Here is a 26,897-nt window from a genome sequence, read left to right on the forward strand (position 1 = left end):
CAAAATAAAGATCCAAAAAAAAAACGGCTATCCTGAAGGGTCGCAGCCCGAATGAATGACATTTATTCCCGCTAAACAACGGGTTTGGGCCTAACTACACATATACTTACAGAGATATCTCACCTAAGGGACCTGAATGGTGGTTTGCGAATTTCGTCAACCACAACACTACCCCCTCCCCTTTTTACAGACTCGTCCAGAGTCGTCAAATTTTCGTGTGCCATCATGTGTAGTTCTCCCCTAGTACATTTTACCTACGGATCCCTGAGTGCGACATTCATGGTATTCGTGTCCCCAAAATAAATAACCTGAGGGCTGAGTAACTACCTAAACAAACCCACTCACACGGACGACTTAAATAAAATTGCCGGCGCTAAGACATACATGCCGGGGGCGCACTCATATTTACAGTACATCTTAACCTTAACTTACAAATTTTACACTAAGCCATGGCCCAGGATCAATGGACTCTGCAAAAAGAAAGCAGTTAGCAGGGAGCCAGGCTGCTCGCATGCAGTCTCTGGCTCAAACAATGCAGGTGACAGGGAACGTGGCCGGCTGCTCACACGCAGTCCAAGGCCTTCCCTTTTGAACTGAACGCAGTGAACCACAACGGTGCATGGGCTGCACAAACGCAGTCTCCGTGCCAGCTCAAGTGGCACACGCAATGAACACAACGGATAGATGGATGAATGGATGGATGCAAACACGGTGCACGGGCCGCCACTGCAGGCCCGTGTTGTAGCTGCCAACAGGGCAGTTCTCGCAGCTTGCAAACTGTTGCTTTCTGATCCTGGCGCACATGGCAATGAACAGGGGGGGGGGGCAAAGCAAAAATTGAACGGGGCTGGTGAACAGGGGCAGTGGGCATGGCATGGCAAAGGTGATCAGGCAAACACAGCCTGCAGAACAAGGCCGCTGCAGGCAAACACAGCCGGCAGATGAACTGGCCGGCACCGGCCTTGAAGCACAGCAGCTGCAGACAATCCGACCGGCACAGGCCTTGCAGCACAGCAGCTGCAGACAATCCGACCGGCACAGGCCTTGCAGCACAGCAGCTGCAGACGATCCAGCCGGCACAGGCCTTGCAGCAAAACAACAGCTGCCGATGAAGTGGGCCGGCCTTTGCCTTGCAGCAACGCAGCCAGCAGATGAATCTGGCCAGCCTTTGCCGTTCAGTGGAGGTTGGTGGAGGGAGTGCGGTGGTGCTGGCCACTCGGAAGGCGGGCTCGGACCTACCCTACGGTCTCCCTCCCAACCTATCGCCTTTGCCTGTCACTGTCTATACCCACTCCCTTAATTTGTCAAAGCCCAATTTTAGCCCCAATTTTTTTTTATTTTTTTTTTACTCCCCCACTATAAATCATCCCCTAACCCCCTGTACTGTCCTTGTTCGGCTAACCTATCCTGTCACCTAGCCTACTCCCAACCCCTACGTTCCCTTCCCGGAGGGGAATAAGGTAGAGCTAGCGTCCTTTGTCGAGGCCCAACGAAGCCTCAGAATGGCCTCCCCAGACTTCAGCGATCTATAACCAAAGTGGGTCCAGCGGCCCACAACGAGAGCGAGGGGATGGATGGTGCGGAGGGGTACACTTCCTATCTACCCTAACCATTTAACTGTTAAATTACCCCGGGGTTTTCAACAAGCGCCTCTCGCTTAAACTATTGGTTCTATAAACCCAGATTCCCGTCGCCTGTGTTGGTGTCCTTACAATTTCGGGCCTCACCCCCCAATTTTCTCTCCGTGCCCTCACACGGTCTCATGGCTGGGACACGTGGCTCCCTTTGGCAGGCACGACCCTCTGCCGATTCTCCGACGATGGCACCCCTGGGCACTACACTGCCTCCGAGCCTACCAGCTCCCTAAACACCGGGGAGTGCCCCCAATGGCACCTCCCCTGAAACGCACACGTGGCAGGCTGGCTTCCCAGGCCCCTTTCCGAGGGTCACCCATGCCCACAACACTGCCCACGCGGCTAATGGCGCCCCGGGCCCCCGCACCAAGCAGGCACACCCGTACCCACTACGCTATCCCGGCCCCCCCATGGGCCCTTGGCCGACCACGGCTGACTAGACTGGTGCCCGGGGTACCCACTCAGCGATACTCACCTTTCGCAGCCACGCTCCCAGCCCGTTAACAGGGCTCCTGCACCCCTCCAAACGGGTTTCGAGCCTACACACCCACCAACAACAAAACAACCTCCATTTTTGTTAATTTGACTAACCCAGCTAACTCACTCTACACTGACCCCGGGGTCCCTTGGGCGGGAGTCACTCCTCCTCCCAATCACTCATCGCACCATGCATTCCCCATTCACTCCACACACACAGACCCGCTGGCCTCACTCACTCATGTCTCCACCTCACAACTCACCAACTCTTCAACACACTCACCGCTGAACTCTGCCATCCTTCTATCTGCACCCCCTAACTAACTCGTGCTCCCACGTCGTCCCTTAAACTATAGCACGTTCCTTTTAACACTACGTCGCTAAACTACATCCCCTCTACACATTCACAAGTCTGTCCATGTCCTCAAAATCAAAAAAATAACTTTCCCAACCTAAATCTCGCTACAATCCCTCTAACTAATCCATTCCACGGGCCCCATGAGGACTTACCCCTGCCCCATGGAGCCGGTCTAGCTAAGCTAACCCTTCCCCCTAACTAGTTTCCATCCTCTGCCCTGGTAAGGGGGTCTTCCACCCCTTGCCCGGGAATCCTGTGCACCCGAAAGTGAGGCTTGTTTTTTTTTTTTTTTTTACATGCGCATCACCAGCGCGGCAACTCACAGCTCGCGCACTTTGCACCTGCCCGTGAAGTCATGCAGCTGCACGTGTACCTCGTCCCTCCTTGGACGGTACCATCCGGCAGGGATACCCCTCCTGCCGGATTCCAACCCCACGTGCAGCCATGACGTCACCGTGCGCATAAAAAAAACACAAGCCCCACGTCTCGAGGGGTTCCCCACGCGAACACATGTGCTTTGCCCGTTGGGGCTTAACACACACGATCGCGTGGAGAATCCGTCCGGTCCAAATCCATTATCCTGCCTAAACTTTGTCCGTCCGCGGGATCGGCAAATCCACCGCGTGCGTTTCCGGACCGGGACTTCACTCTCGCAAGCGAGCACGTGGGGGCCTCGTGCGTTGCACAGCACGGACCTCGTGCTCGCTGCTGGGTGAACCCGGCACGGTCCCCGAAACAACTACAGCCGCTACTCGGCTTTCTTTCTTCTGTCGCCGTCGTCGTCTCCATTCAACACACGCATTCCTGCGTGTAACGACGCTCACAGTCCATTCCATCACATTCACCCCGGGAGACGCGGCTGCATGTTCACACATGCCGACCGACATCTCCCTTACACACAACGACCTTGCACACGCTGTCTCTCTCACGCATACCACCTCCCTCGCACACGTGGCTCCACTCACTCGAGGCCTTCCACTCACTCGTGCCATTTCCCTCACACAAACCATACCACTCACACACGCGGGGGCACTCGCCCGCGGTGCCTCACTCATACTGGCCGTTTCACTCGCACACACGACCCCTTCCACACACGGCATGCTGGGAAGCACGCCCTTTGGCACACTTGCCACTACACCACTCACACACGCGGGGGCACTCGCCCGCGGTGTCTCACTCACACACGCGGGGGAACTCGCCCGCGGTGTCTCATCCACACACGGCGTGCTGGGAAGCACACACTCCGGCACACTCGCCACCACACCACTCACACGTGGTGCTCCATTCATACTGGCCGTTTCACTCACACACACGGCCTCTTCCACTTGCGGTGCCCCTTTTACACACGGCGTGCTGGAAAGCACGTACTCCGGCACAATCGCCACCACACCACTCTCACACGGGGTCGCTTCCACACACGGGGACGCACTCACACCTTGCACCACACACACAGGGACAACCACACTGGGGATTCGTGTCCCCACAAGGGTCTCCGGGGCCTCTATACCCCCCAAGCTCTCCGTGCACCTGTCCACAGCACTCCTCCCCTCGACCTCGCAAAGCACGACCGAACTCACCTGGTCGTGACTCGCCTCAAGGGGGCATACTCCCTCCCCTCGTTCCTGGAGGAGGCCATCCAACTGCTCGCACCGGGTCTCTGCACGGTCCGCGAGCTCACCCCCATTATCCTCCACTACCTCCGTGTGTGTGTGTGTGTGTGCGTCTCTATCCCCGTCTTCATCGTGTAGTCTTCCCTCTATCGTTCCCATCTCCCGTGTCTCTGCCAACTCAGTCACCTCTTCACCCTTTACCTCCCTTGTCTCAACTATTATTTCCGTCTCTTCCCTTGTTATCTCCCTCGTGCACGTCTCCGTCACCCGAATTAGTTTTTCCCTCTCAGTTACCGTCACTTTTTCCGTCACGACCCTCGCCCAACACGTCCCCCGAATTATTTTTTCCTTACCCGCCTCCACCGCAGGCCCGACAGCCGTTGCACTCCCTCCCAGCTTGTTCACTCCCACACGTGGCGTCGCCATTTTAAGCTCCCCGGTTACTGCCTTCATGCCCGCCTGCAGGCTTCGGCCCATGTTCTGCGTCTCACCCCGCAGCTCTTTCATTTCTTCCTTCATTTGCTGTGTATTCGCATCCATCTTTTCGTTCATTTGTTGTGTATTCGCATCCATCCTCGCTGTCATTGCCGCCAGCATGGCGCATAGCTGGGCCATGTCGGGTGCGCTTGGGTGAGCCGTTTCGGCAAGGATCGGGGGGTTTTGATGGAGAGGGGGAGGGGAGGTGTCATACACCGCGGCCGCCGCCGCACCTATTTCGGGCTCTGGGTTCAGTTGGGGGAGTTCGTGTTCCTGCACAACCAACATTTCCTGCATGGGGTTTTCATTCTGGACCATGGATTCTACACATTCTACATCCATTTCTAATACCCCCGGCTCCCGCTCGCCTTGAGACGCCATCTTATTTCTCGTAAAGGGTTAATTTAGCTCGCTTGTAATTTGGAGGGAATCGGGGGTCGCTCCTCTCACCCCTGGACCGATTCCCGTGAAATTAGCTGGAGACAGGAGAGCCCGTTTTCCCGCTCTCCGATACCAGTGCCGCGAGGAGGGCGATGAGTTTATATCCCACTCCTGACACCAGTGTTGCGGATTCGCGCCCGCCGGCGTGCGAACGGCCACGTAACTCGAATCGCGGCACGTCGCCCACCGGACGGACAATCCCGTTGTGACCCTCTCGGACTAACGCCAGGAACTAGTCACGGGTGGGCCTTTCGGCCTCACCACGATCGTGCCAATCGGCCCCCCGCATGGGATAGGGTTGCTCGCCAAATTCGACCTACCTAAGTACCCACACGGAGGGTAGACCGGGCGATCGCACCTCGCCGCAGGTCGACTTCGGACACGGGCCACTTTAAGCGACCCGTTCCGTACTATCGGGATAACCGAGCGGTGTTATCGTCAACCCCGACGGTTCGATTAATTATCGGGCGTTTTAGCCCACGACCAACCCTTTACGTGAAGTAAGATGGAGATTCAATAAAGGAAAAGACGAAGCGAAACGGGAGAAACAGTTCAACATAAAGCACATTTATTCCGCGGAAAACGGAAAGCACACATATACAATTATACACCAAAAGCAAATGTAAAAGAAGAAACACCACAGTAATGCACAAAAAGCAAATGTAAAAGTGAAACACAATGCAGGTCTACCACCGACTACCGAGCACACGGCAACACTTATACAGTTTTACTTCACAGACGGCGCCGACAACACATATACTCAAAGCAAAAGAAAAAGGGACCACCCTCAACGATGATGGGGGCAGACGGGCCTGGGGCCGAGACCGCGTCGAGCCCACCCGTCTGGTGATGAGCCGCAAAATGGCGGTGGCGCCCCGACTCCGCGGCCCTCGCTGACAGTGTCTGGAATGGGGTGGGAACGGGGCCCCTTTTCACACTATCTCAGCGCGGGGGGGAAACAGGAGGGGGTTGTTGATGCTCGGGGGAATGAGGATATCTCGCTGGCTCGGGTCCCGCGACGAGCGTCTCCACCGCGACCTCGGTCGCGTTACCGGCCTCCCCTCTCCGCAGCTCCCCGACTCTGACACGAGCGCCCTCTCGACTGCCTTCGCCGCCGCCACCTCTCCAACTCTCCCACTCTCCACAGCTCCACAGCTCCGTCCAACTGCTTTCTCCGACTCTTCTCTTCTCAACTCTCCTTGACTGACTCAACTTTTCGGCGAGCGAACGCGGCCCTTTATAGCCCCCGGGGCTTCGCTCCTTTTCCTTCGACCCTTCACCTCTGGCTGGCTCCCCATTGGACAGAGGAAAAGTGGGCGTGAATGATTCTTGATCCGCGAATCTGCATATAGCGATTATACTCCGACGCACCTGGAGGCGGGGCCAAATCGCCCCACGTTCGCTGATAGGACGGAACAGAAGTGGGCGTGAATAGTTTTTGATCCGATTTCTCGGAAAGGCCGGCGCCTTTGCACCCGCTGCTCGGTGCGCGCCCTGCACGAGTCCAGGATCGGCGCCCACAAGCGGCGCGGGAATGGCGGTGATGCGATGGTTGCGAGAGCGAGATGTGACGGTAAAGGTCGTGGCTATTGTTGTGAAGCGGCGTTGCGGTTGGTGGTTGTTGTGTGATGGCTGTTGAGACGTGGTTGGTGGTGGTTGTGGTGGTAGTAATGGCGGCTGGTCCAAAATAAAGATAGTAAAAGAAAAACGGCTATCCTGATGGGTCGCAGCCCGAATGAATGACATTTATTCCCTCTAAACAACGGGTTTGGGCCTAACTACACATATACTTACAGAGATATCTCACCTAAGGGACCTGAATGGTGGTTTGCGAATTTCGTCAACCACAACAATATATATATATATATATATATATATATATATATATATATATATATATATATATATATATATATATATATATATATATATACGAACTGAATATATATTCCAACACTTTCAGCTGTATATGAACTCACTGAATATATTTCACCACGATAAACTGAATATAAACTCACTGAATATATTTCACCACTTTTAACTGAATATAAACTCACTGAACATATTTCAACACAAAAACTGTATAGAAACTAAATGATGATGCAAATTCTGGCCCGCCCGTAGTGCGATCGGCCACGTAACTCGAACCTCGACACGTCGCCCATCGGACGGACAATTCAGTCATGACCCTCCTGGAACTACCGCCCGGAGCCAGTCACGGGTGGGGGTTTAACCTCACCACGATCGTGCCAATTGCCCACCCACGCAGGATAGGGTTGCTCGCCAAATTCGACCTACCTCAGCACCTGCGCGAGTGGTCGACCAGGCGATCCTACCATGCCACAGGCCGACTCCGGACACGAACAGCTTAAGCGGTTCGTTCCATATTACAGGGATAACCGAGCGGAGTTATCGTCGGCCTTGATGGTTCCGATTAATTACCGGGCGTTTTAAACCCATTATCAATCCCTTACGTGATGCAAGATGGAGATTCAATAAAAGGAAGGAGACAAAGCAAAGCAGGAAAACAGTTCAACAAGCAATGCACTTTATTTACACTCACAGACAAGCACGTATATACAGCCATACAGTCAAGATGCAACAAAAGCAAATGCAATATGACGCAGAGCTACAACCGAATAAAAGGGGAATTATTTACAACACTTATACAGTTCTACTTGTCGGACTGGCGCCACACACACACACATTTACACAAAACCCCAAAGAAAAGAAAGTCGTGACTTCCCTGCGCGCCGTCGAGTCCCCCTCCCGCGACCTCAGCGTGGTCGCGCCTGGTTCCAATTTCCCTCGCGGCCGGCGAACCCTCTCTGGCACTCCTCGTCCGGACGCATAGGCTCACGCCGCTCAGCCCGCTCTGCCGCGTCTCACGTCCGCGCCTCCCGCGTGGCAGGCGAGAATTCTACCACTGAGCCACCAAGGACGACCTCACGACGAACTCACGACCACCCCAATTCCAACTGCTCTCTCCCTTTTCGACCTCTCTCTACCTTTTTGTCGAGCGGGCTCTGCCCTCTGCTCCGCCCCGTTTTCGGCCCCGCCTCCCTTCGAGCTTCTGCTAGAAGCCTCTCGAAGGGGGGCGTACCCTCTTGCTCTCCCTCCACCCCGCGCCGTGCAGGTGCCCGGGGAGTCAGTTTTGGCTCGGGGCCAAATTATTCACCCAAAATGAGACCCCTCCCTTACATGACCTCTGACCTTTGACCTACATCGCCCCTCCTCCACTCCAAAGCACGGGGAAGATCAGGCGGGAGAATCAAGCGGGAAAATCAGGCGGGAAAAGTCCGCGCAGTCTCCGCAAGAGCTTTTGTTCTGGCAATCCTGCATGTGTTTCTGGACGGCTTCCACCGCGGAAATCATCGCCGCGTGGTCCGTGGTGGACGGCGTTCATAAGTGCGGGTAGTGGCAAAGATGGTGGGGGTCATTGTGGTGAGGGTTGGACATGATTGGTGGTTGGCTGGTGTCGTTTGAGAATGGCAGGTGAGGCGATGCTTGCGGGGTTGGGTTGTGGAGGTGAAGGTAGTGGCGGTTTGGTGGAGTTGTTCGGGGGCTTTGTTGATGGTGGCTTAATGGTCAAAAATAACAATAGAGAAAGAAAAATGGCTAACTCAAAGCGTCGCAGCCCGGATGAATCACACATATTCCCTCTATACAACAGGTTTGGGCTAACTACTCATGGACTTACCGACATATCTCACCTGAGGACTCTATGGTGTAATGCGAATTTCCACAACCGTAACACTACCCCTCCCCTTTTTACAGACTCGTCCCGAGTCCTCAAATTCTCGTGTGCCAGCATGTGTAGTTCTCCCCTAGTACGTTTTATCTTCGGATCCCTGAGTGCGACATTCATGTTATTCGTGTACCCAAAATAAATAACCTACGGGCTGAATAACTAACTAAACAAACCCACTCATTCAGACGACTTAAATAAAATTGCCGGCGTGAAGACAGATATGCCGGGGGCGCACTCTTATGTACAATACATCTTCACCTTAACCTTACAATTTACACTAAACCATGGCCCAGGATCAATGAACTCTGCAAAGAGAAAAAGTTAGCAGGGAGACAGGCTGCTCGCACGCAGTCTCTGGCTCATGCAATGAGTGACAGGGAACGTGGCTGGCTGCTCACACGCAGTCCAAGGCCTCCCCCTTTGAAATGAACGCCGTGAAACACAACGGTGCATGGGCTGCACAAACGCAGTCTCCTGGTGCGGCTGCCTACCGGGCAGTCCTTGCGGCTCGCGGGCGGTGTTGACTCAAACAACACAATGCAATGTACAGTGTATGGATGGATGGAAACAAAACACGGCGCACGGGCTGCTGGTGCAGTCCCGTGTTGCAGCTGCCATCAGAGCAGTCCCTGCAAATTTGTGCGAGGATCCTGGCGCACATGGCATTGAACCAAAGGGGGGCGGGGGGGGATGCAAAAGAGAACGGGGGCAAAAGATGACGTGGGCAGCAGGCATGGCATGGCAAAGGTGGTCAGGCAAATACAGCCCATAGAACAAGGCCGCTGCAGACAAACACAGCCGGCAGACGATCCGACCGGCACAGGCCTTGAAGCAACACAGCCAGCCGATGAAGTTGGCCAGCCTTTGCCTTGCAATGGAGGTCGGTGGAGGGAGTGCCATTGTGCTGGCCACTCAGAAGGCGGGCTCGGACCTACCCACTGTCTCCCTCCCAACCTATTGCCTTTGCCTGTCACTGTCCATACCCACTCCCTTAATTTGTAAAACCCAATTTAGCCCCAACTTGTTTTTTTTTTGTCTTTATTTTTATTTTTTACTTCCCCACTATAAATTGTCCCCTAACCCCCTTTATCGTCCTTGTGCGGCTAACTTATCGTCTCCTAGCCTACTCCTAACCCCTACGTTCCCTTCCTGGAGGGGAATGAGGGAGAGCTAGCGTCCTGTGTTGAGGCCCAACTCAAGCCTCAAGATGGCCTCCCCAGACTTCAGCGATCTAAAACCCAAAGTGGGTCCAGCGGCCCACAACGAGAGCGAGCGAAGGGATGGATGGTGCCGAGGGGTACACTTCCTATCTACCCTATCCATTAACCTTTAAACTACCCTGGGGCTTTTAACAAGCGCCTCTCGCTTAAGCTATCGGTTCTAACAACCCAGATTCCCGTCGCCTGTGTTGGTGTCCTCGCAAATTTCGGGCCTCGCCCCCCAATTTCCCTTCCATGCCCTCACACGGTTTCATGGCTGGGACGCGTGGCTCCCTTGGCAGGCACTACCCTCTACGGATTCTCCAGCTATGGCACCCCCGGGCACTACACTGCCTCCGAGCCTACCAGCTCCCTAAACACCGGGAGGTAAACTCCATGGCGACTCCCCTGAAACGCTCACGTGGCAGGCTGGCTTTCCGGGCCCCTTTCCGAGGGTCACCCGTGCCCACAACACTGCCCACACGGCTAACGGCGCCCCGGGCCCCCGCATCATGCGGGCGCACCCGTGCCCACTACGCTATCCCGGCCCCCCATGGGCCCTTGGCCTACCGCGGCCGACTAGCCCAGTGCCCGGGTTACACACTCAGCGATACTCACTTTTCGCAGCCACGCTCCCAGCCCATCAACAGGGCTCCTGCACCCCTCCAAATAGGTATCGAGCCTACACTCCCACCAACAGCAAAACGACCTCCATTTTTCAATTTCGCTTACCCACAAACTCACTCTACACTGACCCCGGGGTCCCTTGGGCGGGAATCACTCCTCCCCCCAATCACTCATCGCACCATGCATTCCACAATCACTCCATTCACTCAGGCCCGCTGGCCTCACTCACTCAACATGTATAATTTCCTTCCACACTTCTCAACTCACACCGCTGAATCCTGCCATCCTGCTCACTACATCCCCTAACTACCTCGTGCTCCCACGTCGTCCCTTACAATCTACAGCACGTTCCATTTAACACTACGTAGCTAAGCTGCGTCCCCACTACACATTCAAAGTCTGTCTTTGTTCTCAAAATCCCAAAAATCAATTTCCCAACCTAAATCTCATCTAAATCCCTCGACCTAATCCATTCCACTGGCCCCATGAGGACTTACCCCTGCCCCATGAAGCCGATCTAACTAAAACTAACCCTTCCCCCTAACTCGTTCCATCCTGTGCCCTGGCCAGGGGGTCTTCCACCCCTGCCCAGGGAATCCTGTTCACCCGAAGTGAGGCTTGCTTTTTTTTTTTCACATGCGCAGCACCAGCGCGGCAATTCACAGCCGCACACCTTTGGTGTGACGTTATGACAGCTGTTCGCGTCCCTCGTCCCTCTTGGACGGTACCATCCGGCAGGGATTCAACCTCCTACCGGATTCCAACCATACATGCAGCCATGACGTCTCCCGGCGCATTAAAAAAAACAAGCCCCGCTTTTCGAGGGGTTCCCCACGCGAACACATGTGCTCTGCCCGTTGGAGCTTAACACCCCCGCCCGCGTGGAGAACCCATCCGGTCCAAATCCGTAATCCTAGCCTAACCTTTGTCCGTCCGCGGGATCGGCAGCATCCACCGCTGGCGTTTCCGAACCGGGCTTCACTCCCGCAAGTGCGCACGTGGCGGTCTCGTGCATACCACAGCACTGACCTCGCGCTCGCTGCTGGGTAAACCCGGCGCGGTCCCCAAAGCAGCTCCGGCCGCTACTCGGCCTTTGTCTCTCTGTCGCCGTCGTCGTCGCCATTCGACCCACACACACCTCCGTGTTACGACGCTCATACTCCACTCCATCACACTCACACCGGGAGACGCGGCTGCATGCTACCGCATGCCGACCGTCATCTCCCTTACATACCGCTCTCTTACACACACTGTCCCTCTCACACTCGGCCGTTCACTCACGCATGCCACCTCCCTCGCACATGTGGCTCCACTCACTCACGGCCTTTCACTCACTCCCATGGTTTGTTCCACGCACGGCGTGCTGGGAGGCATGCACTTCGGCTCACTCGCAACCACACCACTCACACCCGGGGTCTCTTTTATACACGGGGTCTCATCCACACAAACGGTCGCTCTCACACAACGCCTTTCACCCCCGCTATGCGTGCTTTTCAGCACGCATTTTACCGCACTCGTGAACACACTCACCGGGACAATCGCACTGGGGATTAGTGCCACCACAAGGGGTTCCGGGGCCTCTATACCCCCCCCAAGCTCTCCGTGCACCCGTCAACAGCAGTCGCCCCCTCTACCTCGCCTGACACGACCAAACCCACCTGGTCGTGATCAGCTTCAAGGGAGAATGGCGTCTCTCTCCGTTCCCGAAGGAGGTCATCCGGCTACTTGCACCGGGTCACAAGACAGTCTGCCAGCTCACCCCCATTATCCTCCACTAACTCCGTGTGTGTGTGTTCATCTTCCACCCCGTCTTTATCATGTAGTCTCTCCTCTACCGTTTCTATATCCCTCGTCTCTGTTATTTCTTTTATTCTTTCCGTCGTCACCTCGTGTCTCGTCTCACACGTTTCGGTTTCCCCATTTAATTTTTCCCTCTGTGTCACTGTTAATGTTTCCGTCGTTGTTAACTCCACGTGTCTCATCCTACACGTCCCCGGTATTAATTTGTCCTCACCCGCCTCCATTGCGGGCCTGACTGCCGTTGCACTCCCCCTCAGCTCGTTCGCTCCCACACGTGGCGTTGCCATTACGCACTCCGTTGTCCACGCTTCACTGCACGCTATTGCCTTCATGCCTGCCTGCAGGCTTCGGCCCATGCTCTGCATCTCACCCCGCATTTCCTTCATTTCTTCTTTCATTCCGTTCTTCACCTGCTGTATATTAGCATTCATGTGATTATTCAACCTGCACGCATTTGTTTTTATTTCATTTGTGTTTGTTTCCATTTTCTTACTCATTCCCTCCAGCATGGGGAATAGCTGGGCCATGTCGGGTGCGCTCGGCTGAGCCGATTCGGCAAGGATCGGGGGGTTTTGGCACAGGGTGGGGGAGGTGTCATACACCGCGGCCGCCGCCGCACCCGTTTCGGGTTCTGGGCTCGGTTGGGGGGGACATTGTTCCTGCATTACAATGGAATGTCCTGCACGGGGATTTCATCCTGGGCCATGGATTCTAAAAATTCTACACCCATATCTACCCCCGGCACCCGCTCGCCTTGAGACTCCATCTTGTTTCTCATCACGGGATTAATTTAAAAAGCTCGTAATTTGGAGGGAACGGGGGGGGGGGGTCGCTTCGCACAACCCTGGTCCATTCTCGTGAATTTAGTTGGAGATGGGAGAGTTTGTTTCCCGCTCGCTGACACCAGTGTTGCGAATTCTGGCCCGCCCGGCGTGCGATCGGCCATGTAACTCGAATCGCGACACGTCACACACCGGACGGACAATTCAGTCGTGACCCTCCGGGAACTACCACCCGGAGCCAGTCACGGGTGGGGTTTAACCTCACCACGATCGTGCCAATTGCCCACCCGCGCAGGATAGGGTTGCTCGCCAAATTCGACCTACCTAAGCACCTGCGCGAGTGGTCGACCGGGCGATCGTACCACGCCACAGACCGACTCCGGACACGAACCGCTTAAGCGGTTCGTTCCATCTTACAGGGATAACCGAGCGGAGTTATCTTCGGCCTTGACGGTTCCGATTAATTACCGGGCATTTTAAACCCACTATCAATCCCTGACGTGATGCAAAATTGAGATTCAATAAAAGGAAGGAGACGAAGCAAAGCAAGAAAACAGTTCAACAAGCAATGCACTTTATTTACACACAGACAAGCACGTATGTACAGCCATACAATCAAGATGCAACAAAAGCAAATGCAATATGACGCAGAGCTACAACCGAATAAAAGGGGAATTATTTACAACACTTATACAGTTCTACTTGTCGGACTGGTGCCACACACACACACACACATTTACACAAAACCCCAAAGAAAAGAAAGTCGTGACTTCCCTGCGCGCCGTCGAGTCCCTGTCCCGCGACCTCAGCGTGGTCGCGCCTGGTTCCAATTTCCCTCGCAGCCAGCGAACCCTCTCTGGCACTTCTCGTCCGGATGCGTAGGCTCACGCCACACAGCCCGCTCTGCCGCTTCTCACGTCCGCGCCTCCCGCGTGACAGGCGAGAATTCTACCACTGAGCCACCAAGGACGACTTCACGACGAACTCACGACCACCCCAATTCCAACTGCTCTCTCCCTTTTCGACCTCTCTCCACCTTTTTGTCGAGCAGGCTCCGCCCTCTGCTCCGCCCCGTTTTTGGCCCCGCCTCCCTTCGAGCTTCTGCTGGAAGCCTCTCGAAGGGGGGCGTGCCCTCTTGCTCTGCCTCCACCCTGTGCCGTGCGGGTGCCGGGGGAGTCAGTTTTTGCTCGGTGCCAGGGAATTATTCCCCCAAAATGAGACCCCTCCCTTTCATGACCTCTGACCTTTTACCTGCATCGCCCCTCCTCCACTCCAAAGCGCGGGGAAGATCAGGCGGGAAAAGTCCGCGCAGGCTCCCCAAGAGCTTTTATTCTGGCAATCCTGCGTGCGTTCCTGGACGGTTTCCACCACGGAAATCATTGCCGTGTGGTCCGTGGTGGACGGCGTTCATAAGTGCGGGTAGTGGCAAAGATGGTGGTGGTCGTTGTGGTGAGGGTTGGACATGGTTGTTTGGTGGTTGGCGGGCTTCGTTTGAGAATGGCGGGTGAGGCGATGCTTGCGGGGTTGGGTTGTGTAGGTGAAGGTAGTGGCGGTTTGGTGGAGTTGTTCGGGGGCGTTGTTGATGGTGGCTTAATGGTCGAAAATAACAATAGAGAAAGAAAAATGGCTAACTGAAAGCGTCGCAGCCCGGATGAATCACACATATTCCCTCCATACAACGGGTTTGGGCTAACTACACATGGACTTACCGATATATCTCACCTGAGGACTCTTTATGTTTTAATGCGAATTTCCACAACCTAACAATGTATTTCACCACCACAAACTGAATATATATACGAACTGAATATATTTCAAAACTATAATCTGTATATAAACTCACTGAATATATTTCACCACTATAAACTGTATATAAACTCACTTGAATATCTTTCACCACTATAAACTGTATATAAACTCACTAAATATATTTCACCACTATAAACTGTATATAAACTCACTGAATATATTTCACCACTATAAACTGTATATAAACTCACTGAATATATTTCACCACTATAAACTGTATATAAACTCACTGAATATATTTCACCACTATAAACTGCATATAAACTCACTGAATATATTTCACCACTATAAACTGTATATAAACTCACTGAATATATTTCACCACTATCAACTGTATATAAACTCACTGAATATATTTTTCCACTATAAACTGTATATAAACTCACTGAATATTTTTGCGGGCCATGGTCCGGTGGCGAGAGCGACCGCTGGGTGGGGGAAGTTACGTCGTCTCCCACCAGACTCCCAGAATTGTAGGCCGTCGCTCACGCATAATTCCGGGAGGCGGCAGGTCGCTTAACCGACCGTGGACGCCAATAGCTCCACCGCGTAGCGTGGGTCTTTTTACCTCGAACAAATTTACCTAGTTAACCACGCGGTGTCGTCTACCGAGGAACCACGCCCTCGGTACACCTTGCCCGAACCGGATCACTCCACCAACTACGGTAGAGTACCAACTACCAACTCCAGATTGGATGCAGCCGAGCGGAACTACCAAGGACGTACCGGCTGGAATGAACAGATTATTGGGGATAAGACCCAGCTAAACTTAGATCCGACCCATGCTGGACCAATGAAGGAAAATACGAAAACAAACTGGGAACATTTCTACAATAATTTATTTACAATAAAGCGAGGAAAGTTATGTGGTATAGGTATCATGTTTATTGGGGTGTTATGCAGGGGAAGATGAGAGAGATGTAGTGCGTCAATTTTACAGCAACTTATAAAGCAGACACAGAGCAGACTTGTCGCGAGAATATTACAGGCGAGATTTACAAGGTTCGAATAACTTATACAATTTCTACTTAATGGACTGGCGCCACACACTCAGACACACACACGGACAAAATAAACCCAGTTGAATGGCAAAGGACTTTTGCAGCTGGGAGGGAGGGAGTTGAGGTCGCAGTTCTCAGTACCTGAGTTCCGGGGAAAGAAATGATCCGTGGTGTGGCACCTGTCAATGGTCGTGCGACTCAGTCCACGGCCGGCCGCTTGGAGACTGTGTCGGTGAAGGAGCCCGGGTCGAGTTGAGCTGAGTCCGAGGCGGGGATCAGGGTTTCCAGCTCACTCCCAAGACGACACTTTCCAGCTCACCAGACGACTCACTTTCTAGCTCACTCGCTCTCCCTCTCAGCACACCAGACGAACCCTCCAACCCTCTCAGCACTCCACCCTGAGGATCGTGTCGTAATGTATCGATCTCCCTCAGCGGGGAGGGGCCTTGGTGAAGCCGACGACACTGTTCGCCCTGATTGGACGGGGCTTCCATGGGGCCGCCCTTTCTGTGCGGGTTTTCAGCCATACCGGGAAGCCCGCCCACTCACCGCGTGTTCGGACTCGCCAAAAAGGAACTACTATGAATATTCCGCCTCGGAAGGCGAGTCGCCGGTTTGGCGAGTAGGCAAACAAGTGTTTTTTCAACCCATGCGAGAGGAAGGTACTGTGGTTCATCATGGAGGGGATATAAAGATTTATTAATCCAACTAAAAAAACATCACAACGCACTCTTTTGATTTCCCACTAAACACAAGGAGGAGTTCTATCTACACATATACTTAACGGAATAACTGACTTTGGGGCACCTGTATGTTTGTATGCATACGGTTCCTAGAACCGTAACAATATATTTCACCTCTATAAACTGTATATACAGGGTGTCCCAAAAAATATACAACTTTTCATCTGCAGAGTATGGTCCTAACATATATATTTTAAAAAGATATATGGCTGGATAGAAAGCTGAAAGGTTGCAGTTTATTGTACCAATGTCAAAATTGCCACCAAAATTAAAATTTTGGAATAGAATCGTCGTTTTCTTTTCGACCACATGTTCGACGTCGGCTCCACGTTGTCCGACCACTGCCTGCAAACGCGTTATCTTCTCCATCACTTTGGGAAACGTTTCCTGAAGAATGTTCTGGATTTCTCGGTGGATGTTTTCCTTCAGCTGATCAAGAGTCTGAGGCCTAGGGTTTCCATAGATCCTGTCCTTGAGATACCCCCACAAGAAGAAGTCTGGAGGAGTAAGGTCAGGGGAATACGGTGGCCACTCAACGTCTTCGTAGAGGGAGATAAAGCGGCCATCAAAATGTTGGTTGAGAAAACGCCTTGTTTCCCTGTCTGTATGGGGCGGTGCCCCATCCTGCTGGAACCACTGGGTTCTCATCTGGATCAGGTTGTTTCTCCTACGGGCCTGAGTACGTAGCTCAGGCAGATAGAATTCCTGAATCATTTCGCGATAGTTCCTCTGGTTTACCGTGCAAGTGCGTCCCTGGTCATCTTCAAAGAAGTATGGACAAATTATCCCATACCAACCAACCGCCACCCACATGGTGACTTTGAGAACAGATCGAGGCACCAGTTCAGTTGAAGCATTACCAGGATTTTCAGTTCTCCAGTACCGAAAGTTTTGCTTGTTTACCTCCCCGGACAAGTGAGCATGGCATTCGTCCGTCATGTGAAGTTTTTTGAGGAAGTCTGCATCTTCTTTCTAACTTTCCTGAGAACCAATTTGCAAAGTCTAGTCGTTTGCGTTTCTGTTGATCAGTAAGCACCGTTTCTGTTTGAATATTGTATGGAAAGGCATGAATGTCTTGGTGAAGGATCCTCTGAACGGTGCTCTTATGAATGTTTGTCTCAGCAGAAAGTCATCGAATCGATTTTTTTTTGGACTCTGAACAACCACCTGTCTTACCATTTCTACATTTTCTTCACTACGACCTGTCCTCTTCCGACAACTGTGACCCTTGTGAAGGTCACAGATGGTTCCCACATTGGTAAACTTTGCGATGGTGCACTTTATTGTCCGAAAGTTTGGTTCATGGCGCAAGTGGATACCGAAATGTCTCGAGTAAAGACGTTGCACCTCTATGACACTTTTCGTCTGGTGCCAAAGTTCAACAATTTTCGTCCGTTGTTGTACGGTCAGTCTTGGCATTTTTCTGGTGCTTGCTTGGTATCAAAATAAACTTCAGGGTCTCTGCAACAAGAAATGAAGCATTAGTGACAAAATTACTGCTTTTTTAGCAAAGTTTTTTTTAGCAAAATTACATCAAACAAAGCATTTTAAAAGTTGTAAATTTTTTTGGGACCCCCTATAAACTCACTGAATATATTTCACCACTATAAACTGTATATTGTTACGGTTGTGGAAATTCACAGAACACCATTCAGGTTCCTATAGATTAGTTATCTCGGTAAGTACGTGTTTTATAGATAGCCCTTTCCCCTAGTCTAACGGGTATTTAAATGTTCCTGCGCTGTGGTTTATTATTAATAGTCAGGTTTTCTTCCCTTTTGTTCACACCTCCAATGACTGTAACCACGCCAGCATCGTTTCACCTTCACCTCACTCTGCCCGACGCCATTATCTACACCCCACCGACCACGAATGTGGGTGGGAGTCAGAGCGGGACTCCGCCCAGAATAATAGGAGTGGGCCTCCTTGGCCAATCAAGGACTTCACCGCCTCAGATCGGGACTCCACCCAGAATAATAGGAGTGGGCCTCCTTGGCCAATCAAGGACTTCACCGCCTCAGATCGGGACTCCGCCCAGAATAATAGGAGTGGGCCTGCTTGGCCAATCAAGGACTTCACCACCTCAGACCAAGAACGGAGGGGGCGGAGACGTTTTTCCTCTCCCCTCGCCCCAAACAGGCGAATAAATACGTGGGCGCAGTGTTGTATGAAGAGAGAGAAAGGAAGGATCGCATCTCGGTGCACGGCCGTGGTGGTCATCTAGGCGATCGTCACTTTTCATCGTGGTTGGCTTGATCGTAGTCGGGGAGGTCAGGAGCCTTCTCCTCTTGGGGATCGCCATCGTGGTCATCGTCGACTGGGGGAGGTCCGAGATAGGTCGTGGACTTCAGCTCATCTGTCCCTCCTAGCTGAAGTCTGTATTAAAGGCAATAGCCACAATTTCTGTCTGGGTGTGCGTGTGTCTGTTTGTGGCGCCCGTCTAACAAGTAGAAAACTGTTAAGTGCTTTGTGTCCTGTACATACGTGCATTGCCTGGTATTCGGTTTAGTTCTGCTCTTTGTGTTCCTTAGTTCCCCATTATTATTGTAAAATATACCCCAATTGTTAAATGTACTCAGCTCGTCATGCCATTTTCTTCATTGGCTGAACATGTTGTGCGTGTGAGGGATTATTCGGCCATTGCCAGGGTCACAAGATAATTGGGCAGGCGGAATTCGGCGATACTACCGCTCGGCTACGCACACGGAACGGGCCCGCTTAAGTGGCTCGCTTCCGTACGAGTTCCGCCGAGGGTGAAGTACCCCGGTAGCTGGATCACGTGGGTACCTAGGTAAGTTGAAGTTGGCAATTAACGCACGTGAACTCCTCATTGGCGTATTTCGGTCCAAAATAAACAGGACCCGTTGATCCGGACTTTTCCGGCCCAGCGATCTGACATTCCGGGCGATCGAGCCGAGGCGACCACCGCTCCATCAAGGGTCGTGTTCGAGGCGACGCGCCGGCGGAAACCTCAACAATATAAACTCACTGAATATATTTCACAACCACAAACTGAATATAAACTCACTGAATATATTTCACCACCACAAACTGAATATAAACTCACTGAATATATTTCACCACTATAAACTGTATACAAACTAACTGAATATATTTCACCACTATGAACTGTATATCAACTCACTGAATGAATATATTTCACCACTATAAACTGTATGTAAACTCACTGAATGAATATATTTCACCACTACAAACTGAATATAAACTCACTGAATATATTTCACCACTATAAACTGTATATAAACTCACTGAATATATTTCACCACCATAAACTTTATATAAACTCACTGAATATATTTCACCACTATAAACTGTATACAAGTCTGAAGACGACGATGGTTCACGAGCGGTATTTGACGATGTAGATTGTTTCAGAAGTCAAGGATGAGACAATGTGATAATGTTTGACCAAGTTATAAAAATGATCAACATGATATGGTGCTAGTGACAGGTTATTAGCTGCAAAATGTCGAAAACCTGGTTTCGTTCAAGAACTTGAGAAATTTGACCTTTGCATTACCTTTAAATGTCACAAAACAATGTTTTGGACATTCAAATAAGGAAACAGAAACGTGTTATAGCTTAATGGAGTTAGTTCGTCGAAGAAGGTCGAAAACCCGGTTTGATTTCCACAACGTGGAAAATTTGACCTTTGTGAACTTTAAAAGTCAAAGGTCAAGGATTATGACCTTTGGTGCAAAACTTCCTCTGGAACATTCCAGGAACAATATAACGTCATATAGGCTATATGGCATTTCACACTCCTCGGATTATCCACTCTTTGATGAAATCGGCGTAAAAACAAACTTGAAAGGGGCGCCACGGGCAATGTGTTCAAGATAGAGAAAAATGGTTTCAAGACTTTAGGTGGGGAATGACCTCAAGATTATGCATAAAAAATATTGTCATCCCAGCTCTCAAAGCTTGGGCGGTCGTATGATTTTTATATCAAAATTCGAAATTTTCTAAATTCATGACCTTGTGACCTTGACCTTGTGACCTTGACCTTGGGATGAAAATGAAAAATCGAGCTCCGTGGGGCTATGCAGGTGCTATTGGGCTAACCAAATACCGAAACCCGGCCAGATTCGACAAACTCCTTGGAGAAGATGGATTTTTATGTCAAAATCGCAATTTTCTAAGTTCGTGACCTTGTGACCTTTACCTTGGGATGAAAATGAAAAATAGAACTCCGTGAGGCTATGCATTTGCCATTGGGCTAACCAAATACCGAAACCCCTGCCAGATTCGACAAACCTCCTAGGAGAAGATGTAAATTGAAATTGGCTACCCCCTAAAAACACAATTCGCAATTTTCTAAGTCCGTGACCTTGTGGCCTTGACCTTGGGATGAAAATGAAAAATCGAGCTGTGTGGGGCTATGCAGGTGCCATTGGGCTAACCAAATACTGAAACCCCTGTCAGATTCGACAAACCCCCAGGAGAAGATGCAAATTGAAATCAGCTACCCCCTAAAAACACGTGTTTTTGGGCGTGGCTCCGCCCATAATGGGCGGCCCACGCCCATTTTCAGGAAAATGCAACAAGATCATGATATAAACCTCCTTGATGGAGTTAGTTCGTCGAAGAAGGTCGAAAACCCGGTTCGATTCCCACAACTTTGAAGATTTGACCTTTGTGAACTTTAAAGGTCAAAGGTCAAGGATTATGACCTTTGGTGCAAAACTTCCTCTGGAACATTCCAGGAACAATATAAGGTCATATAGGCTATATGGCATTTCGCACTCCTTGGATTATTCATACTTTGATGAAATCAGCGTAAAAACAAACTTGAAGGGTGCGCCACGGGCAAGGTGTTCGAGATAGAGAAAAATGGTTTCAAGACTTTCGGTGGGGAATGACCTCAAGATTATGTATAAAAAATATTGTCATCCCAGCTCTCAAAGTTTGGGCGGTCGTATGATTTTTATGTCAAAATTCGAAACTTTCTAAGTTCATGGCCTTGTGACCTTGACCTTGTGACCTTGACCTTGGGACGAAAATGAAAAATCGAGGTCCATGGGGCGATGCATGTGCCATTGGGCTAACCAAGTCCCGAGACCCCTGCCAGATTCGACAAACCCCCTCGGAGAAGATGCAAATTGAAATGGGATACCCCCTAAAAACACAATTCGAAATGTTATAAGTTTGTGACCTTATGGCCTTGACCTTGGGACGAAAATGAAAAATCGAGCTCTGTGGGTGCCATTTGGGCTAACTATGCTATGCAGGTGCCATTGGGCTAACCAAATATCGAAACCCCTGCCAGGTTTGACCATCCCCTCAGAGAAGAATTTTTTTTATGTCAAAATTGCAATTTTCTAAGTTTGTGACCTTGTGACCTTGACCTTGGGATGAAAATGAAAAATCGAGCTGCGTGGGGCTATGCAGGTGCCATTGGGCTAACCAAATACTGAAACCCCTGTCAGATTCGACAAAACACCAAGGAGAAGATGCAAATTGAAATCGGCTACCCCCTAAAAACACGTGTTTTTTGGGTGTGGCTCCGCCCATAATGGGCGATCCACGCACATTTTCAGGAAAACAACGACATCGTGATATAAACCTCCCACCAAAATTTGATCAGGATCGGATCAAAACTCACGGAGCTATGCTCGGGACAGACAGACAGACAGACAGACAGACAGACAGACAGACAGACAGACAGACAGACAGACAGACAGACAGACAGACAGACAGACAGACAGACAGACAGACAGACAGACAGACAGACAGACAGACAGACAGACAGACAGACAGACAGACAGACAGACAGACAGACAGACAGACAGACAGACACACAACAATAACGAATATGGTCACTTATATTTTTCATTAAAATATTTTCTCGTGAACCAATTATATTTTTCGTGAAAACATTTTGTCGTGAACCAAAAAACTCACTGAATATATTTCACCACTATAAACTGAATATATTTCATCACTATTCTGTTGTTGTGGATGGCCACTTGGCTGCAAGGTAGCTATAATTTATTGGAAGCATGGCTGTGCCCTGCCAGGTTGCTACCAGTTCTTGGAAGTGTGGCTGTGCCACTAATGCTGTGCCCCTATACTACTGCACTGGTACTCAATTTGCTGACCTCATAAGGATGACAGACTGAGTTAACCCCACCTGGTGTTGATTCAGCAGCCAATTTAGCTCAAACCCTGGACTATAAAATCCTCAGCCAGCCACGTTAACCACAAAGCCATCACCAGGCTTATTCACCACTATAAACTGTACGTAAACTAATAATATATTTCACCACTACAAACTGTACATAAACAAACAATATATTTCACCACTATAAACTATTGTATATATTTCCCCACTGGAAACTGCATATAAAGTACTGTATGTGGAAGACCACAAAAACGGAAGAAGGCAGCTTTAATTGCAGTCGATTTCAAAGTAATTTGCACAAAATATTGAAGTTTCTTTTTTCTTAATCACACCAATAGATTTAACTTTTTGTGGTTTATTTTTGTTCACAATATTAATAATTAGCATGAGTGAGATGCAAAGCACTTCTTCTTCTTCTGAGCTCTTGTATGAGCCTCGACATGGTACACACAAAAAAAACTGAACAATGGATTTACTATGTGACCTTCACTCCATCCCTCAGGATTCTCAGTTGACTCCGCAAAGGGGATCACGGACCAGAAGAGGTTGAGCTTTGTGGCTGGGGCGCCACGCACTAATCACACCGGAGCTGTGATGATTTTGAAAATCAAACCCCCTCATATGCTTGAACCAGAGCAGATAATCTACGGTGAGGAGTTGGCATCTTCCTTTGGATATGACGTCACAGTTGTGGATCTCAATAATGATGGGTAAGTAACAGCCTTGAACTGACATCTCACAAGGAGATGATCAAATTTTCTGATCAAGTTCGAAATTTTACCAATAACTTTTTTATATTTGAAAAGATAAGTTAGCTTGGTTTCAAGCCACTTTTATGCATCACTCCTCAACCTGCAAATTATATATTCATCACTTGCAGAGTACCCACCTGATGAGTGATCGTGTTCCAAGCTTGCAATATGTTCTTCTGACATGTACCTATATTTGGGCAGTGTAAAAGCAACTGACAGCTCTGTATAGGAAAAAAAATTAATAACCTGGGTTACGTGCATGAAGAAAAAAACATACCTACTGCTTCTAATTCAAAACACCTCACTCTACTGCAAAATGTGGGGATGGGAATACTGTACTGTAAAGGGTAGAGACTTGTAATACCCTCCCCCACCTGGAGGTGGTGCTACACGATACACATTTAGATCGAGAATTTGTGTCCCCCCCCTCCCCAAGACCACTGGCAAAGATAAAAACACACCCACACATTAATTGGGGTAATGCTGATGCTCTGAAGCAAGTCAGGATGTAATTGGCCCAGAACTGTCGGAGGAGTAGCCCGACAAACACGCACACAAACACTGGTCCTTGAATCATTGCTAGGATTTAATCCCCCCCTAAACAAGCAAGCGTATTAACCAAGCAAGCAGACTATTGAACAAGCTAACACCAAATTAACCTGAGGAATTACAAGACTCGAGCCATTGTGTACAAGTCCACATATACCACAGGAACATGAACATTTCACTTTTTTTGTTTGCAGAGTCAAAGCTCGTGGAAGAGCGAGAACACTGAACAGATCAGGATGCAACAAGGCAAAATGAACAGTACAGAGAGGGGTGGGACACTCACAGCTGAGTTGAAGGAAGAGAGAGACAGAGACACAGAGACAGACAGAGACAGACAGAGACAGACAGAGACAGACAGAGACAGACAGAGACAGACAGAGACAGACAGAGACAGACAGAGACAGACAGAGACAGACAGAGACAGACAGAGACAGAGAGGACGGACGGACCCAATGAGGGGTGGATGAGAATGCATTGGGTGGACAAGATGGTTACAGAAGGAAACTTTCAGGAAGGAAAATTTGGAAAGAGGTGTGCTTGTTGGAGGTGAGGGAGGGAAGGGGGAGAACAGATCATGGTTTCAGATGGCGGATGATTTGAATTTGTGGTGGACAGCTGTCTTGAAGACCTGGAAGGAAGAATGAGATTGAAGAGAATGCAGAAGCTGCTTCTACAAGAATGTCTAAAAAAGGAATGAATGAATGGAGGTCAGCTGCAGTGATCCTGGTTTATGGGAGTTTCAGAATATGGGGGTTGATGGTGGACCGTGTGCACCCTGCAGGAATCTGGGGCGAGTGGGCAAATAACGGAAAGAGCACGTAGACTCTGATTCATTGCAGGATATTCCAATAATATTAAAGACCTTGTTTCCACGGCATCAAGCTGAGCAAGATGAAAGGCAGGGTAGCCAGCCCAGAGAGGAGACCAGTACTATATCAAGATGCAGATGAAAGCCTTGAAGGTGAATAGGAGTTTAGCTGTGCCAAAGAAAGACTTTGTATGTTGGAGGATGCCGAGTTGGCAACTGGCTTTTGAGGCCAACTTCTAGATGTGGCTTGTCAAAGGAAGATCATGGATGATAGTGAGAACTAGGAGTTTTAATGAACTTCCTCAAGAGCATTGTGAACAAAGAAAATGGGCGGGCAGGGGGGGGGTGGTTACAGAGAGAGATAGTGAAAGTGTGAGATTTGTCAGGATTGAAAGACATATTCCAAGTGTTTGACCAGCTTGTGATTTTTTCAAGGTTTGAAAAGAGAGAAAAGGCTGCAGCCTGCCTATCTGACTGGTGGGATAGGAGGAGGTGGGAGGAAGGAGGGGAAGGGGTTGGTGGGAGAAGGGAGAGGAAAGAGTTTGTGGGAGGGAGGAGGCAGGGGAGGGGTGGATGAGGGAGGACAGAGGGTGGGTGGGATGACAGAAGGTAAATGGTGGGAGGAGGGAGGGAAGGGTGAGGTGGAGGTCCAGAGGGAGGGGTGATGCAGGAGGTGGAAGGGGTGGCATGAGGGAGGAGAAGGTGTTGCCCGGCAAGGCTGGGTACCTTTGCTCGTGTCTAATATGGGCCGAGTTAGTGGAAGAAAGGTAGAGTAAGATCCCGACATTCACAGAGGATACGTTCCTGAAAAATAGCACAAATTTCAAATCCGTGAATGTCAAGGCATTGTTTCAATGGGAAAAAGGGGGGATAGGTTCCCGACGGTTTGCGAGTCATTAGGGAAAATTAAAAAATTTTCTGAACATGAATGCACATAATCGTAGTTGAAATAAAAATACAACAGCAGGAACTGTTTCCAACTTTTATTTGAGACTCACTGAGGGACCCAGCATTGCCAGGCAACACTGGGTCGCTCCTTCCACACCTTCCTCTCCCTCTTACTCAACCCCTCTTTCTCCAACACCACAACATCAACATCAGGACCAAAGCGCACCACCAATATGAAAGATCATTTCACTTGTACCACCTTCAATGTAATTTACTGTATTTTATGCTCACTTTGCAACAAAATTTACATTGGGGAAACTGGACGACGGCTTTGAGACCACTTTGGAGAACACCTCAACGACGTTAGAACCAATAATGATGATGTTTGTAAACCGGTTTCTCATCACTTCAACCAGGCAGGACACGCTATCCATCACATGTCTGTCTGTGGTTTGATACTCCACCATGGCAGCAATGACTCCTGGAAACTTAAAGAACAGTATTTCATCCACAAACTTGGCACACCTGCACCAAATGGTTTGAAGGAAAAAATGTCTTTCTCTTAATTATCGTGCCTTTACATGCTCATCCTTCACCCACTACCCCCCCGCCCCCGCATTTATTTTTCTCTCCACATCCCCCCCTCCCCTTTGTGTTCTCCTTTCCCTTATTCTTTATTACCTGTTCCCTACCTTCTTTTTCTCTCACCTCCCCCCTTCCCCCACAACCCCCACTGGCTCTCTCGCCCCCTGGTGGTAGTTTGTTGATTGGGTGTGGTGTCATGGCCGCTTGTTGCAGCTACTCTGTGCTGTGGTGAGTTGCTTGTGTGGTTTTCTCCTTCCTGCCTCCCCTCTTTCCCTGTCCTTCTATCCTACTGTGTTTGTCTCATTTTTTTTCTCTAGTTGTCCTTTCTACATCCTCCGACCTTGAGAGAGAGAAAGCGATAGAGCGGGCCTACTTGGGTGTGGCCTACCTAGTGTTGTTGAGGCTTTATTATATTGCCAAAACGAAGTTTTTGCAAGATATGTTTGTCAGCTTGTGTTTTT

General features: G+C 50.2%; 1 protein-coding gene across 2 annotated transcripts in view; it reads left to right on the plus strand.

The window, feature by feature from the left end:
* Positions 1-26,897, plus strand: part of LOC147031225 (integrin alpha-6-like) — a 378,714-nt gene that overhangs the window by 123,514 nt on the left and 228,303 nt on the right. For both annotated transcript variants that reach the window (XM_085876100.1, XM_085876099.1), the window contains exon 6: positions 23,357-23,564. In XM_085876100.1, the coding sequence (XP_085732226.1) occupies positions 23,357-23,564 (208 nt within the window). The remainder of the gene's footprint in view (positions 1-23,356; positions 23,565-26,897) is intronic.

Source organism: Eptatretus burgeri, chromosome 3 (assembly GCF_056783735.1).
Source record: "Eptatretus burgeri isolate ZD-2024b chromosome 3, Ebu_testis_v1, whole genome shotgun sequence".
Taxonomy (NCBI): Eukaryota; Metazoa; Chordata; class Myxini; order Myxiniformes; family Myxinidae; genus Eptatretus; species Eptatretus burgeri.